General features: G+C 40.5%; 1 protein-coding gene across 2 annotated transcripts in view; it reads left to right on the forward strand.

The window, feature by feature from the left end:
* The window catches only part of TRPM6 (transient receptor potential cation channel subfamily M member 6), a 154123-nt gene that overhangs the window by 73142 nt on the left and 62615 nt on the right, over positions 1-18366 (forward strand). For both annotated transcript variants that reach the window (XM_077759376.1, XM_077759377.1), the window contains 5 exons: positions 1430-1658; positions 5919-6071; positions 12107-12253; positions 14859-14987; positions 16586-16837. In XM_077759376.1, the coding sequence (XP_077615502.1) occupies positions 1430-1658; positions 5919-6071; positions 12107-12253; positions 14859-14987; positions 16586-16837 (910 nt within the window). The remainder of the gene's footprint in view (positions 1-1429; positions 1659-5918; positions 6072-12106; positions 12254-14858; positions 14988-16585; positions 16838-18366) is intronic.

Raw genomic sequence — 18366 nt, forward strand, 5'->3', positions numbered from 1 at the left:
AGTTCCAGAGAGAGGTGCCCGGATGGCTCAATTCGAGCCCCGGGTCAGGCTCTATTCTGACAGCTCAGAGCCTGCTTAGGATTCTCTCTGCCTATCCCTTGTTTTCTCTTTCAAAATATATAAACATTTTTTAATGTTTTATTTATTTCTTAGGGAGAGAGACAGCATGAATAGGGGAGGGTCAGAGAGAGAGATACACAGAATCCAAAATGGGCTCCAGTCTCTGAGCTAGCTCTCAGCACAGAGCCCAACGTTGTGCTCGAACCCACAAACTGTGAGATCATGACCTGAGCTGAAGTCGGATGCTCCACTGACTGAGCCACCCAGGCGCCCCACAAAGTTTGCTTATTAAACAACTTATTTAACAATCTTAGTCATGTTATCTGTGATCAGGTATAGCACGTATAATAGATCTCATTAACCCCCATATATGATTAAGCAAAATACCCCATTTCTTTGGGAAATAAAGTCTTTCTTCTGTCTTGGTAGCTGTTTCACTTTCCATTTTCCCTTGTGACGGGTAGAATAGAGTTACTGTTTCTCTAAAGTTATAATGAGGAGTGCCTTATAGCCTTAAAAATGTTTATTTGTAAAGATGCAGATTTAGAATTTTCATTATCTTTACTGTTTCACCGCACACTTTTTTTTTTTTTTAATTTGTTATCTCCCGTGACCAACTAATTTTACTTGAGCTCCTGGATGTATATGCTTTCCTGAGCAACTTGAGCAACCTGTCTTCATTGAAAGTCCCCAGTATACTGCCTGCGCATGTGGTTTTTGCTTTTNCTAGCTCTCAGCACAGAGCCCAACGTTGTGCTCGAACCCACAAACTGTGAGATCATGACCTGAGCCGAAGTCAGATGCTTAACTGACTGAGCCACCCAGGCACCCCTAAACATTTTTTAAAAATTAAAAAAAAGTTCAAGAGAATAGCAGGGTCTACTTTTTAGAGTAAACAACGTCCCAAAAAATGCCTCCAAGTCTAGCTTCTTACTTAAGTCATCTATGTATTTTCTAAAATGTTAAAGGGGGAAAAAGGTGGCCCTGCAATTTTCCTTAATTGTTAGTTCGCTATTGAACAGCCTTTTCTGTCAAAAAATTCTTTATTCGGTCTTGTCAGGGAGCCCCAAACCAAGCTATACATAGTTTGTTTTGTAGTGTAGACAGGCTTCTCCCCTTGGATAAAGAGCTCAGTCACGCCTGGTGTAAACCAGGTTCCGTACACTACAGTGTAAACCCTTCTGGAAAGGGAGAAGAGTTCATCTCCTGAGCAGCGATAACTCTCAAATAGCTTCTGCAATCTGAGTTTATTACGTGGCTATTCAGTCTTTTGCATTGGTCTTTCCTGGGTCTCCTCCCTCGTCTTTTTGAACGTTTCTGGGACTCTTACCTGCATTTGTTTTTTGCCACAAATGTTGTGTCATTACAGACAGTTTGGCCAGCTTGCCCTGGATGTACTGGAGAAGGCGTTCAAGCAGAATGAAAGAATGGCCATGAAGCTGTTGACCTATGAACTCAAGAACTGGAGCAATTCCACCTGTTTGAAACTGGCCGTGTCTGGAAGGTTGCGGCCCTTTGTTTCACATACTTGCACCCAAATGCTACTGACAGACATGTGGACTGGGCGCCTGAAAATGAGGAAAAATGCCTGGCTAAAGGTACAGAGAACAAACTGGTGGTTACCAAAGGGGAGGTGGGGAGGGGGAGGGGCAAAATGGGTGAAGGTGAGAGGGAGGTACAGGCTTCTGGTTATGGGATGAATAAGGCACAGGGATGACGGGTACAGCACAGGGAATGTAGTTGTGCTGTGGTGGTGTTGTATGGAGACAGACGGCAGCTGTGCTTGTGGTGAGCCCAGCGCGAGTGTAGACGTGCCAAGTCTCTGTTCTGTTCACCCGAAACTAATGTAACCTTGTGTGTCAGTTGTACTTCAATTAATAAAGGTCTATTTGGGGTGCCTGGGTGGCTCAGTTGGTTAAGCATCTGACTCTTGATTTTAGCCCAGGTCATGATCTTACAGTTGGTGGGATCGAGCTTCACAATGGGCTCTGTGCTGTCAGCTCAGAGCCTGTTTGAGATTCTCTCTTCCTCTCTCCTTGCCCCTCCCCTGCTCATGCTCACTTGCTCTCTGTCTCTCTCAGAGTAAATAAATAAACTTACAAAAAGATGTGTTTACTCGCTGTGTAGAATTTAACATTGGTTTACTCTGAAAGTNACCTGTTTGAGATTCTCTCTTCCTCTCTCCTTGCCCCTCCGCTGCTCATGCTCACTTGCTCTCTGTCTCTCTCAGTAAATAAACTTACAAAAAGATGTGTTTACTCGCTGTGTAGAATTTAACATTGGTTTACTCTGAAAGTGTGTATTCTGGAGTTCATTTTTCCCTTGTTGTGGAAGAGTACATTCAGGAAAACTGGTTAGTATCTCTGGCTCTCACAGCCGAGCTGGGATCTCCCCAGGGGAGCCTCTGACAGCAACTACTTTCTCCCACTGCTGCGGTTTCTTTTTTAAAAGTGGGGATGATTGGGGGCACCTGGGTGGCTCAGTCGGTTGGGCGTCCGACTTCGGCTCAAGTCATGATCTCATGGTTCGTGGGTTCAAGCCCCACATCGGGCTCTGTGCTGACAGCCAGCTCAGAGCCTGGAGCCTGTTTCAGATTCTGTGTCTCCCTCTCTCTCTGGCCCCCCTCTGCTCACGCTGTCTCTCTCTCAGAAATAAATAAAACATTAAAACTTTTTTTAAGAATAGGGATGATTGTACCAACTCTGTCCATCAAAAGACATTCTCTTGTGAAGGTGGTTAGAAGTTACAAGCAGATGCAAACATATAAGACTTCATTCTTATAAACTCCATTACCTCTGGTAATTATAACCGAACTAAATGAGCCTTTTTAGTGAAATTTTTTTCAGCTTAGGAATATTTAAGTTTATTTAATTTTGAGAGAGAGTATGTGAGTATGAGTGGGGGAGGAGCAGAAAGAGGGGGAGAGAGGGAATCCCAGGCAGGCTCCACACGGTCAGCCCAGAGCCTGACGCGGGGCTTTATCTCGCCAACTGGGAGTTCATGGCCTGAGCCGAGATTCAAGAGTAGGACACTTAACCAACTGAGCCACCCAGTTGCCCCCTTAAATGCTTATTTTATAAAGCTGCCCTCAAACACATTTTGGTCACCCATTTCCAGATTCTTCTGTCCATTACAGTTTGTCCTCACCTTTCATCTTGAATTATCAAGAGTAATTTAACTACTAAAACATTTCACTTTTGACATCAAACCTAAGCCTAAAGCTTTATGGTCAAGCTTATGAAATATTTATACTTATAAAAACTGAATTAAAGGGTAAGGCATGGGAAGTAAGAGCTATGTTAAGACTGTATATTTTAATTTTATTTTTCCTATAGTCCTTAAAAATTTGTGTCCCAGATAGGATAACTTCCTTAAAAATATTTTTTTGTTGGGACAGTATAGAAAATACAAAGAAATAAAAGGCATAAGGTATAAAATAGATTAAAAAACCCTGCACCTTTCAATTCCACCAATGAGATTGCAAAAATAAGAGAAGTGGGAATCAAAAGTTATTTCACATAGATTCCTCTTTTAAAAATATTGGAGAAATAAGTTATTTCCAGAAGAAGTTCTCCTTTGCTCTGTTTTGATTTCAACCTTGGAAAGATGAAGCAGAGACATGAATGGGCTCTACTGTAGCTACATAATCTCTGACAATAACTTTTTAAATGTGTAGAGAATGAGATGGGGTAAGATGGCTGGAGGTTTGAGCAATAATTTCCCCCATGGCTCTGTTCTGTACATACTTTAGTTTACAGGAAATCCTTTTTACTGAGAACTTAGTAACATTTTGTTCCTCATGTACCTTATATCAACAAAGAGACCTAAGTGAAACAAGACTGAATGTTTTACCCCAAAACAGTGAGTCGAGAAAGAAGGCTGAATCAGCTACTTAAAATCTCTGAGCTGTAGGAAATTGCTCTCCCTGCCTGGATCCTAATTCCCCAGTGTCTGGCTTGTGAGTTTTGGGATCACATTTGCAAATAATTGTAAGGTGTCCTGATTAGACTAATTCCAAGTGGATGGAGACTGGAGGAAGACCTTATAGGGTCTCGTGGAGGGAAAACTCTTTTAAATACTTTTAGGCTGATAGACTCCAACTGATTCCTTGGGAATGGGATATTGATGTTTCATGAGCCAGTTGTCCTGCAAGGGGCAAGGGCAGTAGAAAGTAGAGTCTTTTCAGGAAGTGGGTTAGGAATTAATTAGTGTAATGTCATCATTGTGCCTGGTAACTATGATGTTTCCAGACCTAGAAGATTGTGTGTATTTTGGGTTCCACATCTGAAGACAAAGCATATACTATTCACCCAAACAACCCTGTCAGAACTGGGAAAAGTCCTGAGAAACTTCTCATAGGAGATCAGGCTTTAAAACACAACAGAAAGTCATTTCAGCAATGGAAGTTGGCCAGGATATGACTTCAATTTATTTAATCATGACTGGTGTGTAGTCAGGGTTAATCACATTTTTGTTCAGTGAATCCCAGAACACTAAGGCCTGATTTCAGCTTGAAAGAAAAGAAGTAGTGCTCAACAAGTTGATTTTTACATTTAATAAATCTCCTATACCATTTATTCTGAAAAGCCATATAAATTGAACATAAAAAATCTTTTGAATAGTTGATCAATACATGAATGATAGCAATAATAATGAAAAAATTATGGATGTCTGGATGTATACCTTCTCTGGGTATTACTGGCAGAGAAAATATTTGTGTAGGATGTGAGGTGAATCCACCATAAGGTGACACTTGGTATGCTTTTATATTCTTGATTTTGTAATATGAATAGATTTTAATGTGTTTTATGGGATAATAACTACTTGATGGCATTAAAGGATTATGAAACATTATACTCATGACTATTGAAAAATAATACTTCTTACTGCCTGCTCCTAGGGATAAATAATTATAGTGTAGTATACATATTTTTAAACCTTTAAATGCATATATATGTATGCATATATCTTTTTCAATTTTATTTTTAAATGTTTTATTTATTTCTCAGAGAAAGACACACACAGCATGAACAGGGAAGCGTCAGAGAGAGGGAGACACAGAATCCGAAACGGGCTCCAGGCTCTGAGCTGGCTGTCAGCACAGAGCCTGATACGGGGCTCGAACACACGAACTGTGAGATCACGACCTGAGCCGAAGTCAAACGCTCAACCGACTGAGCCACCCAGGCGCCCCCTTTTTCAATTTTTAATTTTCTTTCTGCACAGTAATGGAAGCACACCACATATATTATTACATAATTTGCTTTTCTTCACATAACAATATAACTTCTATGTCTTTCCTTTATATTGAAAGTTGCCTTTATCTTTTTAATGGTTGTATAATATTCTACTCTTAGGTTGTCCTACACCAGCTATCCCTTTGGAGTTAGATATTTAGGTTGACATAGACTTTTTTTAATGTTTATTTATTTACTTTTGAGAGGAGGGAGGGGACAGACAGAGGTAGGGAGAGAGAGAACCCCAAGAAAACTCTGTGCTCTGAATGCAGAGCTCGACACGGTTCTTGATCCCATGGTTCGTGAGATCATGACCTGAGCCAAAAATCAAGAGTCGGACGCTCAACTGACTGAGCCACCCAGGCACCCCAGGCTGATATAGGTTTTCTGCTGTTACACATAACCCTGCAACGATCATGCCTATACACATACACTTGCATTTATGAGTATTTCTGAGAGAGACACTTCTAGAATTGGAATTGAGTCAAAAAGTACACGTAGATAAGGTTATCCACTGAGTCGGGGATAGGTCTGACACTTCACATACGTTAAAATCTTCATGTTGTTATTTGGCTGTACTTGTGACTCTTACTGTTTATTTTGCTTTATTTTCTTTTAAAGATCATCATAAGTATTCTTTTTCCACCCACCATTTTGTCATTGGAATTTAAAAGCAAAGCAGAGATGTCGCACGTTCCCCAGGGCCAGGACTTCCAGTTTGCGTGGTATTATGGTGACCAGAGCTCCAGCAGTGCCAGAGACGGTGCCTCCCCGGTTAGTACGATACCATCACGCACTAAGTTTTCATGTGCGTTCGTACGTATTTGCATACACGTACACAAACGTACACATTCACAAAGTTTGTTAATTTTTAATTTTTTAATGTTTTTAATGTTTATTTTTTTATTGAGAGACTGAGAGAGACAGAGCCTGAGCAGGGGAGGGGCCGGAAGAGGGAGAGACATAGAATCAGAAGCAGGTTCCAGGCTCTGAGCTGTCAGCACAGAGCCCGACGCGGGGCTCAACCTCACAAACCGCGACATCATGACCTGAGCTGAAGTCGGGTGCTCCACTGACTGAGCCACCCAGGCGCCCCACAAAGTTTGCTTATTAAACAACTTATTTAACAATCTTAGTCATGTTATCTGTGATCAGGTATAGCACGTATAATAGATCTCATTAACCCCCATATATGATTAAGCAAAATACCCCATTTCTTTGGGAAATAAAGTCTTTCTTCTGTCTTGGTAGCTGTTTCACTTTCCATTTTCCCTTGTGACGGGTAGAATAGAGTTACTGTTTCTCTAAAGTTATAATGAGGAGTGCCTTATAGCCTTAAAAATGTTTATTTGTAAAGATGCAGATTTAGAATTTTCATTATCTTTACTGTTTCACCGCACACTTTTTTTTTTTTTAATTTGTTATCTCCCGTGACCAACTAATTTTACTTGAGCTCCTGGATGTATATGCTTTCCTGAGCAACTTGAGCAACCTGTCTTCATTGAAAGTCCCCAGTATACTGCCTGCGCATGTGGTTTTTGCTTTTTATGTCTCAACTTGGATCGTTACGTATAAACTTGTTACTGTAGGTGCAGTGAACATCTTCTCTGGTACTTAATATTTTAATGAAGCAGCTAGCATCTTTTTGGATATGCTTTTGCACTTGTGAAGTAGTTCTTATAATATCTCAAATGTATTCAATAAGTATTCAGTATAAAATAATTATAATTAGTTTGTGTGGCTGGCACCTGTTGTGATTGGGTGAGCATCTGCTCTGATTGGTTAATGCCTCCACCGGCTCAGTCGTTAAATGTTTTGACTATCATGCCTGTCTGGGTATATATGTATTCCTCTCCTCTACCGTCTCTTCCTTCCTTCCACCCTCACTTTCCTAAGCCTGATGTTCTGTCTCGGGGTCTCAGAATACAAGATGACAGGTGCATTCTAACCTCTGCAGAATGTGTGAGCAGTTATCTTGCCACGCTGGGCTAATCAAGTTGTTGCAATTGTGACTGTACCAGCTAGATGATATGGTTAGTAAGCTCAGACCATTTCAAGCATTTGTGAAGGGAAGATAAGAAATGTAGTGTTGACTTAACACCTTTAGAAATAGAACGAAGTCTTCATATGTGAGAAATTTTGTTTGAATTTGCTTATTTATATGCTCACACTGAGCTAGTTTATTGAAGTGAACAATGGAGAAAGCTGCTTATCTCTCTCTCTCTCTCTTTCCATCCACCCATTTACCTACCTGCCTATCTGTAAACAAGTATGTGACTATGTTGGCCATTGGTAGCAAATAGTAGTTTGCAAGCGGATGTAACTTCACTTTTGGCTCTTACAGGTGTCATGGGAAGCTAAGCTCCCACAAACACTTAAGGCATTGTAGATAGCTGGAGCATTCCACTAAGCAGTCGTTCTTAAAGGGAAACATTCAGAGTAGGAAGTCTTTCCTTAAATGGCAATTAACTGTGCTCTTTAACATTAAAAAAATATGGTAGATTCTCACAGTTCCCTGCAAAATTAACCTTTGGCTGTAATATAGTGGTCATGTTTATAACACTCGTCCACCTACGTGCTTTGGAGATGGCCATATCAATGTATTACTTAAATTAATATTTAATGGCCACCTTCCGTGTGCCAGACAGGATACAATGTTCTGGGGACAGTGCATTAACTCTGGCAGATGTGGTCTCTGCCACCGTGGGCCTTATCATCAGGCAGAATACCCACCATACCTCAGCCTTATTCAATTTAAAACACTTACTTAAAAATGTTGCAAGTTTGTTCTGTTCTGAATGGATTATAATCATAGTAACAATGCTCTCTTGTCTATGAATTTAACTCGAGAGATAGTTTTTGAGGACCTGCTTTGTGTTTGGAATTTTGCTAAGCAGAGAGTCAGCATTTGATGAGACATGTGAGATTTCACAATGCTCATTAAATATAATGTCCTTGATTAGTTGAGGAACACAATTTGTATTTTACATTTTGAGAGAAAAGTGAGGACAGGCAGATGCCCTTTTAGCAGGTCTCTGTAGTTTGTGCTTGTGGTAATAGTGGGTAATAATGAATATACCGAAGGTAGCACTGGCAATAGGAAAAAGGAAGGCCGTTGTCCTGAAGCTGTATAGACTCAACCACTGCACGTACTCCATGAGATTGTATAAAAGTCCTTACTAGGGGCGCCTGGGTGGCTTAGTCGGTTAAGCGTCCGACTTTCACTTAGGTCATGATCTCGCGGTTCGTGGGTTCGAGCCCCGCGTCGGGCTCGGAGCCTGGAGCCTATTTCAGAGTCTGTATCTCCCTCTCTCTCTGACCCTCCCCTGCTCACACTGTCTCTCTCTAAAAAAAAAAAAAAAAAAAAAAAGAAAAAAAAAGTCCTTATTGAAGTCTTGGCAGGCAAAATAACATCGCCATGAGAAGTTTAAGTTATCTAGCTGCTAGCCCTTTGAAAGCATGACTTTTGATGACATGAGCTTTCTTAGGAACAAATTATAGCAAGATGGCAGAATGGCTTAACTAGAGGAAGAAGATTTCTTCTCTGGTGTCAGTGAGGATTAGAAATTGGTGGCAGCTTCACAATGAGGTGGTGGTTAAGATGGGACTTAAAGATGTGTGGAATAGCGTATCTGTGGAAGGACAGATAGTAAGTAGGGGCCCAGAGGCAGGAAATGCAAGGCATATGTCAAACATCATAGGTTCTATGGCTTGGCTGGAGTCCAGCTTACAGTGGATATGGGACAAGGAGGAAATATTTGTGGGTATGGCTGGGAAAGTAGATTGAGGCTAGATCATGGGAACTCTTGTATATCCTACATAGGGTGTTTTTTCTGTAGGTAATGGAGACCCAGCGGATGTACATGATCAAAGTAGCAAGATGATCTGACCAGTAGGAAAATTATTCTGTCTTCAGTGTATAGAATGACGTAGCAAAAAGATAGGCTGAAAACAGGGAGAACGTAGCCTGGTGTAACCATCCAGACGAGGAGTAAGGGCTTTGGCTAGAGTTAGTAGCAATGGGCATGGAGAGGAACAGAGAGAACTTAAGTGAACAGTTAAATAGTGTTTGAGCATGGGGCATGAAAGAAAGGGAGCTAACAAGTATGACCAAGAGGTTGATGGTTAAAATAAGGGCAGCTTGAAAGGATGTGGGAATGTCTGGTAAAGGAGCAGGTTTGGAAGGAGAAAGATGAGCTTAGTCTTAGACATGTTGGTAAACTACAATGCAAAAATATTTTCAAAAGTTGAATAATCTCTTTGATCAGAGCATAATTAAGTGGGGAAGATGATAGAAATTCAACGGAAAATAGTTCTGAATTGTAGTAGAGTTGATTGTTATAGTTTTCATTTTATCCTGTGTGCATGCTGATATCAGATTCCTGTGAGAGAGAGAGAGAGAGAGAGAAAGAGGAGGGAGAGAGGACAGGGGAGAGGAAGGGAGAGAGAGAGTGTGTTTGATTGATGATATTGATATTTGAGTAGGAAAAAAAAAAGTTAGCTAAGTGAAACATTTTTATGCTTACCTTCTTGTAAGGGCGCAGGAGACAAAGTCCTGAATCTGAATTTCTTCTCACATTGTCTTCATTTTGGTGTCTTTGAATTCAACTCAGAGAGAAGCTCAATTAGGACTTTATAATCCATGCCAAATTGTCAAAACTAAGTAAGACCTAATGAGAAACTCCTAGAAAAAAATAATAATAGAGATTATTTAATAACAAAATCATTACTTAAATTGCTCTGTGGGGTCTTCTTTTTTTTTTTTAATTTTCTAATGTTTTATTTATTTCTGAGAAATAGAGGAAGGGTGAGCAGGGGAGGGTCAGAGAGAGAAGAAGACACAGAATCAGAAGCAGCTCCAGGCTCTGAGCTGGCAGTCAGCACAGAGCCCGATGCGGGGCGATGCGGGGCTTGAATCCACGAATGTGAAATCATGACCTGTGCCGAAGTCGGACGTTTAACCGACTGAGCCACCCAGGCGCCCCACTCTGTGGGGTCTTCTTAAAGTGGTACTGATGTCCTTAAAATCACAGTAAATAATGATTTTTCTTATTGGTTCTAAGCTATTTTAACTCCAGCTGTTCAGACCTGTTAGGAACCAGAACAGTTCCTATACTTTTAAGTCACAACCCTGACTTGACTGCCTGAAGTGATGTGAATGACAGCAGTCAGTCAGACACTGAGATAACCCATCTAGAAGCCCGAAGTCTCAAAAATCACATTTTCTCAGTTTTGTGGACAATTCAAGAAGCACATGATTTATTCCTTGACTTGTAAAATCTTACCAGTCTTGTAGGTGTGACAACTAGAGAGAGATCTTTCATGGGTGGGATGAAATGTACTCATCAAAAAAGTATCAGAGAACATTGCTTTCTTTTCTAATATTTTTTAAGGTCACAAAAGTAATACATTTCCTGTTTAAAAATTAGGACCACACAGAGTTTTATAAAGTAGGGTGACCTCTCTTTTGCTTCTCTTTTACCATTCCTAAGTTCCCTCTTCCCCGAAACAACCAGGCTACAAGTAATACTCTCTTTTTAGTTGCCCCCCTCCTGCTTTAAAAAAATTTTTTTTAAGATTTTATTTCTGAGAGAGAGAGAGGCAGCATGAGCAGGGAAGGGTCAGAGAGAGAGGGAGTCACAGACTGAAACAGGCTCCAGGCTCTGAGCTGGCAGTCAGCACAGAGCCCGACGCGGGGCTCAAGCCCACAAACCATGAGATCATGACCTGAGCTGAAGTCAGACACTTAACCAACTGAGTCACCCAGGCACCCCTCTCACCCCCTTTTTAAAAGGCTTTTTCCAGGGCACCTGGCTGGCTCAGTCAGTGAAGCAGCTGACTTTCAGCTCAGGTCACGATCTCCCGGTTCATGGGGTCGAGCCCCACGTCGAGCCCCGCGTCGGGCTCTGTGCTGACAGCTAGCTCAGAGCCTGGGCCTGTTTCAGATTCTGTATCTCCCTCTCTCTCTGACCCTCCCATACTCCCACTGTCTCTCTCTCTCTCTCTCAGAAATAAATAAAACATTAAAAAAAAAGGCTTTTTCCACATGTGTGCACACCTTTGTAGTCATAGTCACACATCCGCTTGTCTGCCACACAGATACTCATTGCTTATCACCTACGAGGGTTAACCCCTTCGGACTGACACAGACATTGTAAGAAACTGATGAAAGATTTGGTGCTTTCCCTAGAAAAATGTTTGCACGTGCCACACAAATACTGGCGTAGAGTTGCAGGAGGGTTCAAGGAACCCTGGGAACCTCAGAGAGTCCATGGACTTGAGGCACAGCACCTCTGCCATCCCTGAGGGCCACACCTCTGCTACCAAAGCCAGAATTCTAAAACTAATGCTGTGCCCAGACGTGGAAAATACGTCATGGACAGGTGTCCATTTTGTCTTCCTTTGTTATGGAAATAGTTGTATTATCTGTTAATGATTTCGTGGGAATGTTACGATAGATATCTTTAGGTTTCAAAATGCTGATAAAGGAGATTAAGCAGAGTAGGAGCAGAGACCCCTTTTAAACCCTTAGAACTAAACTACTTTTGTCTGACTAGGTTTCTTTATTGGAGACTTATTGAGATCTCTTGCATTTCAGAGATCTTTTATGTTCCTTCCCCAAAAGTCAGAGATTTATGCAATACACATAGTTTTCTTTCCTCTCAAGACTAAGATTATAATTTGGCAGGTGGGTGCCCGATTAATTTCTAATATATTATGCTCATATACATTTATGATCTATTTTGGATGTTTGCAAAAATCAGTATTTTAGTTACGGCTCTGATAATAAATGATTATTTATTTTACAGAAAAACCGTGATTTGGAGAGAGGCCCTGATGAGAAACTAGATGAAAACCAGCACTTTGACTTAAAGAGTGGTCCCCAAAGCCTCCCGTGGACCAGGAAAATCTATGAGTTCTACAATGCTCCAATTGTCAAGTTTTGGTTTTATACGGTTGGTCTCCTTGCAGCAATTAAAAATAGGCTTCATGATGGTCGATAGTTAATGATGATTTTGATAATGATATGCCTGGTTTGCCAACTTGTGATAAAATGTAGAAACGCAATAAGAAAAAAAAATGAGGGGAATCACAGAGGAAGTAGGAGAGGAGATTGAAGGGAGCTGAGGAAAGGTTAGAGCAAATCTCTCCTACTATGGGAATAAAAGAATAAGTATTTGCTTCTTTCCTGAGCATTTCCCATTAGCTGTGCTGAGACCGAGCCTATGAAACTTGGAGGGACAGCCACTTAACAGCAGTGGTTGTAGAATTAAGTGATGGCAGTGGATTCTTTTCTCATCTTGGGCAAAGAAATCAAGGAGTTGAGTGAATTTTTTATTTGTAGGAGTAATGTGTAATACGAACAAAAAAAGGCAAAGTGTTTGCTTTTTGTCTTCAATCGCATATGATTATAAGTAGATAGAGGATAATAAAACTTTATTTCATTTCATTTCATTTTCCTCTTCTGACACCCCCCTCCGCCTTTTGGAGGACAGTGACATTGCAGAAGTAAGTTGATTTTATAAACAAATAATACATCTAATATTGATAGTGATACAGAGAAATCATGAACTGCACTTTAAATGTAATCAGTGCTTTTCACATTTATTTAGTAACACTTGTTTTTCTAAATCTTACCTATGCTTAAAATTGCTCCTGGCCAAGATCGTGTATTCCTAAAACATTTGAAGTGCAATTATGAAAGGATACTTATCTAAATGTGTTACATTTAAAAACATTTACTTGCCCATCCAAACACACATTTCATACACTTATTAAATATGTACATAGCTCTGTTTTCAAAAATCAAATCTTCCTTCAAATGATGAAGTTTCACCATTTTTGTGAATGTGTAACAAAGTATTCCAGAGTCTCAGATAGTAGCTCTGTGAGACTTTTAGCCATAGTCATGACACTGAGAAACAAGTATTCAGGTATTTCTGTTCTTGGAAATCTCCAGCCGATGAACTCAGAGACAGGAGTGAAGCTAAGTGAGTAGAACAGCAGCGGCACATAGTTAACAAACAGATGGAACAAATTAGCCTTCCAGGTCCGCCCCCTATAATGGACGGTGTTAGCTGTGAACACAGACGTTGATCTGACTGCCACATGGTTCGGTTATGATGTGCGTGCTTTACCTAAGCAGGTGTCTTGTTACAATGTGATGATGCAGAAGCAAAAATGTAAACATGTTTGGATCTTTTAAGAGTTGCAAAGAAAGAAAGTATCAGGAGGCAATGTTACCAACATCTATGGCGGTTTAGTGTTTGGCCATCATGAAGCTAATGACAAAAATGAAAAAAAAAAAAAAACCGATTACTTGATAGAACAAGTGTATTTAAATCATGTGTCTCAGTGGTCATCAAACATGCTTAGACTTTGAGGAATAAACCTAGAGAAATATAGAATTAATAGAATTTGCCTTAACTTTCTTAAGTGCTTTTCTACCAAGGTCTTTATCTCACTGGCAGCAATACCCACAGTGCCTACCCCAAATGTCAGCCACTGTATATTATAGTCACTAATGTGTAGTTAGAAGTGGTTTTGGCCATTCTCTACATAGAACTCTTCCGGGAAGGTGATGGACCAATCTTAGGTAGGGCTCATAAAGATCTGAAAATAGGAATGAAAACACACACACTCACACCCACACATACACACACATCCCTCTCTATTGAGTACATCTGTCTATCAGCTAGCACCATGTATTGTCACTGGAGCTATTAAAAGAACTACAGGGTCTCATGCATTGTTGGTGATTGTGGAAATTGGTAAAGCCTTTCTGATGGGTAATTTACTAGCCTGTGTCACGGTTTTAAATGTGTATGCCCAGCGATTCTACTTCTGGGAATGTATCTTAAGAAAATGAGTGTTGGATAAGATTGCAGAGCTATTAATCCCTGTGTGTATATATATGTGTGCTTACTGTGTCTTAACTTTTTGAAGATATGGGAAATAGTTTTAATATATACAGTTACTAATGAAACATGCATTTCTTGAATGTCTACTATGGCTTAGTTTAAATGCTGAAGATAAAAATGTGAACAGTCTTTCATTACAGAGACTCACAGCTGGACAATAGTTTTCCACTAACCAGGATGTTTTTATCAACATAAAACTCCCAGCAGAAGCAAATGTCACAATTTATTACATTTGCAAATAGACACCTACTGATACTGCTCATTGGTGTACTTGGGACCTGTGTTTTCTCTGCCTACAGGGAGGGGGAAATGTATGATTCTGGGTTTCTTGTTAGCCTGACAGTGACCACGATGGCACGTGCAGGGTTCCGAAAGTTCTGGTCAGGAGCCCACAAGATGAGACAGTGCCCCCTCTATGCATTTGGGAACAGTGATCTTCATTCCCTTCAGTAAATCCTGGCATAGAAAACTGTACATTCTTGTACTTTCCTTGAAATCAGGTTATGAGTAATTGGAAGCTATATTTCCATGTTATTACGTTGAAGTTCCTGTGTGTTTTTGCTTGGCTCAGTTTGTGTCTACTTGGCGTTCTCCATTATGACGCTCACTCATGTCCAGGGAATGTGTGTCCCCCTCATAGATGGCATATTTGGCATTCCTCATGCTGTTCACTTACACTGTGTTGGTGGAGATGCAGCCCCAGCCCAGCATGCAAGAGTGGCTTGTTATCATTTATATCTTCACCAATGCCATTGAGAAAGTCAGGGAGGTGAGTCGTGCCTTCTACCTTTGTCTTCTCCACCTCTCGGAAGAGGTGTTTTGGGCTCGTGATGAAAACGGACAGATGGGTCAAGGGTGGGGGTGAGACAGGCAATGCCGATCCCGATTTACCTGCGATAGAAAGGGTATTTAGGGGGAAATCTCTGATCTCAACCTTTAATTCTTGCCAAAGACTTTCTGCTGGTCGCTGCTCTTTGAAAGCAGTTACTTTTCAAGATGTCCCAGTGTGTTTATCAGTCTTACGGTGATGCTATCTAATTGTTGTTAGAGCTTCCAACTATTTGATTTCCCAGGTTTTGTTTTTTTTTTTTTTTTGATGAGATTGATTTTTATAGCCTACCATTACTTGTACATCATCAGCTGCATTTTAAAGTAGGCAAATCAGTGGTCGAAGTTGTACAATAAGAAAAGAATTCATTGATAGCTTTTGAATTATTTTCCTAAACACCTTTGAAAATTGAAACTGAAATCCCTGAGGCAAGTAGTCCAAAAGACAAAACAAAACTTGCATTTTGGCTTTTGCAAATGAGTCACTTAAAAACACCATAGTTAACACCTATGCAGTTATAACTGTAATCATATACAGTTACGACTTTGTTTTACAGATCAATGTATATGTGTCTCTATGTGTATCCGCTTACATACATTTATTTTGTCCTGGAGCTAATATGATGACCACTGCATACTAAGTGAATGTATTCTTAGTAATTGTGCCTGTATCACCTGCTAGTTAGTATTGTGAAGATTTTAGAAAACAATTCAGGAGAAAAATGTTATCTGAAGGCCACCATTTTTTTATGCTTTGGGAAAAATAAGTTTATGAGTTTACATTTGAATTTGGCTGATACTCTTTTGCAGGGGTAATTTCTTATCCTACTGACTTCTTTTTATTTTTAATTGTTTTTAATTGTTTTTATTTTTGAGAGACAGAGAGAGAGCGCGCAAGCAGAGGACAGTCAGAGAGGGAGACACAAAATCTGAAGTCAGTCTCCAGGCTCTGAGCTGGCTGTCAGCACAGAGCCCGATGTGGGGCATGAACCCACGAACCGCGAGATCATGACCTGAGCCAAAGTCGGACATTTAACCGACTGAGCCACCCAGGCCCCCCACTAGTGACTTCTAATGTGGCATTCTTAGTGATTTGTCGTCGACTCGCTAAGTAGTGGTAGCAAGGATCCCTTGGTTTCAAACCATCTCCTCTGCACTGGCTATCCCTCATGAAAATAGAGAGGTAGCTATATCGATCCACTGTAATACTGAGCTCTTAAATGTCTTGGTGGTCCCTTGTGTTAGCTTAGGATTAATGAAAGTTAGGACATGTTTTTATTTGTTTGTTTTTTCAACTTCTGGTTTGTTTTTTCAAATAGCTGGCTAACCCTAGCAGTGACATTAAAACACATTTATAGAATTGTTTTAATAATTCATTGCCCAAGGAGAACTGAAGTCTCTAAAGTATCCGTGTGATGTAAGGTTTGGTGGGGCTCGAATTACTCTCTAAGCAAGCAGCTGATGTGCCAAAGAACAGCATTATGGACCCCTTGGGTCACACCCTATTCTTTAAATTTCCCTCTTTCTTCCTTATTTTAGGTCTGTATTTCAGAACCTGGGAAGTTTACTCAAAAGCTGAAGGTATGGATTAGTGAGTACTGGAACCTAATAGAAACTGTGGCTATTGGCCTGTTTTCAGTTGGTTTTGGCCTTCGGTGGGGCGACCCTCCTTTGCACACAGCGGGAAGACTGATCTACTGCATAGACATCATATTCTGGTTCTCACGGCTCCTGGACTTCTTTGCTGTGAATCAGCACGTAGGGCCATATGTGACCATGATCGCAAAAATGGTGAGCACAATCTGTATATCCTGGCGTCCTTTTTAATGACTTTACCTACTTTCACGGTTCACCTTCAGTAGTTTGACCTTTAGAATTGTTTACAGAAGCATAGACACCAAGCTCATGCCATCTCTGCTTTCTTTTTAACCGCAAACTCATATTTAACAAATGTCCTTGGAGAATATTTTGGGTGGTTGATTAGGAGACTACACTTAGTAGCCTCTTGGTTAGGGTAGAAGATATGATGGAATCAAATTTGTCTCTGAGCCCAGTGATTCTCAAAGGTCAGATTTGTGTGAGTAATATTTTCTGCTAAACTATCAATGTATCTTGATCTCTTCACCCCCAGCCAACTCTTAAGCAGTACATATGACGGGCTATACACTGTTCTAAATACTTGTATCTATTAACTCATTTAATCTTCAAAATGATGTTACGAGATAGACACCATTATTGCTGTCCACATTTTTCATTCACAGAAACGGAGGTTAAGTAAATTTCCCAAGGGCCTTAGTAGGGGATGCAGGATTCAAGTCTGGGCCACCCAGCTTTATTGTCTGCTCCTGTTGTGCAGTTGGGTTAGCCTTCTCCAACAGGCTTAGGGACCTGAGACCCACCCTCTAGGAAGTACCCTCCCGGTCATCTTTGGCTTTTCCTTCTGGAATACTCACTGGCAGGGAAGGGGCAAGTTCTGGAGAGAGAAGGGTAGTGTTTAAACAAAGGAGAAAAAAAAAAAAAAAAAAAAAAAGGAAGAATCTCTAGGACTCCAAAGATGGATTTTTCTTTCCTTACACTTTTATTTTATTTTATTTTTCTTTACACTTTTAGACCAGAAATGTTTTCTCTGGTCTTGGTGACATTGATACTCATCAGAGAGATTGTGCTGAGGTAACTAATATATCTTGGTGACCTAGCACAAGCTGTTTCTCCCTAATGCAAAGTTTAATGAGTGTTCATGGGGGCTGAGCTCTACCCTATAACTCAGGATCCAGAATCCTTTCATCTTGTGATGGAGCCAAGTCAACATAATATGGCTTCCGAGGTCTCCTATGGTGGGGAATGAGCAGGATGGAGAAAGTTTAACAGCTTTTAACTGTTCTGGGCAGGAATCAAAACAACTCACCATCACTCCACAGGCTATCACTTAGAATAGGCCATATGGTACCAGATTTGTGGAAGGGAGGCTAAGAAGTGCAGAGGAGCTCGTGAAATACTCATGAAATAATTGTCTCTGCTACAGCGAACAAACGGGTTGAATTGATGGACATTTAGTAAGTGAAATGAACATGACCTGATCAATTCTCAGGCTCTAATCAATTCCTGAAGATAATCCTAGGAAGAAGGACTCATTTGACTAATTTGAACATTCCCTGTTTTTTGAATAAGCACAGATTCTTTACCCTCGGCACATATACGTTTTTCTGTAGACCCCACTGACATGAAACATACTGTGCAGAGAGAAGGAAATGGTTTAGCCAAAGGAAACCCAGCTCTTCATGGACTATGGCACTTTGTTCAATGACTAGACAGTCTTAATA

This window comes from Crocuta crocuta, unplaced genomic scaffold (assembly GCF_008692635.1).
Source record: "Crocuta crocuta isolate KB4526 unplaced genomic scaffold, BGI_CrCroc_1.0 scaffold41, whole genome shotgun sequence".
Taxonomy (NCBI): domain Eukaryota; kingdom Metazoa; phylum Chordata; class Mammalia; order Carnivora; family Hyaenidae; genus Crocuta; species Crocuta crocuta.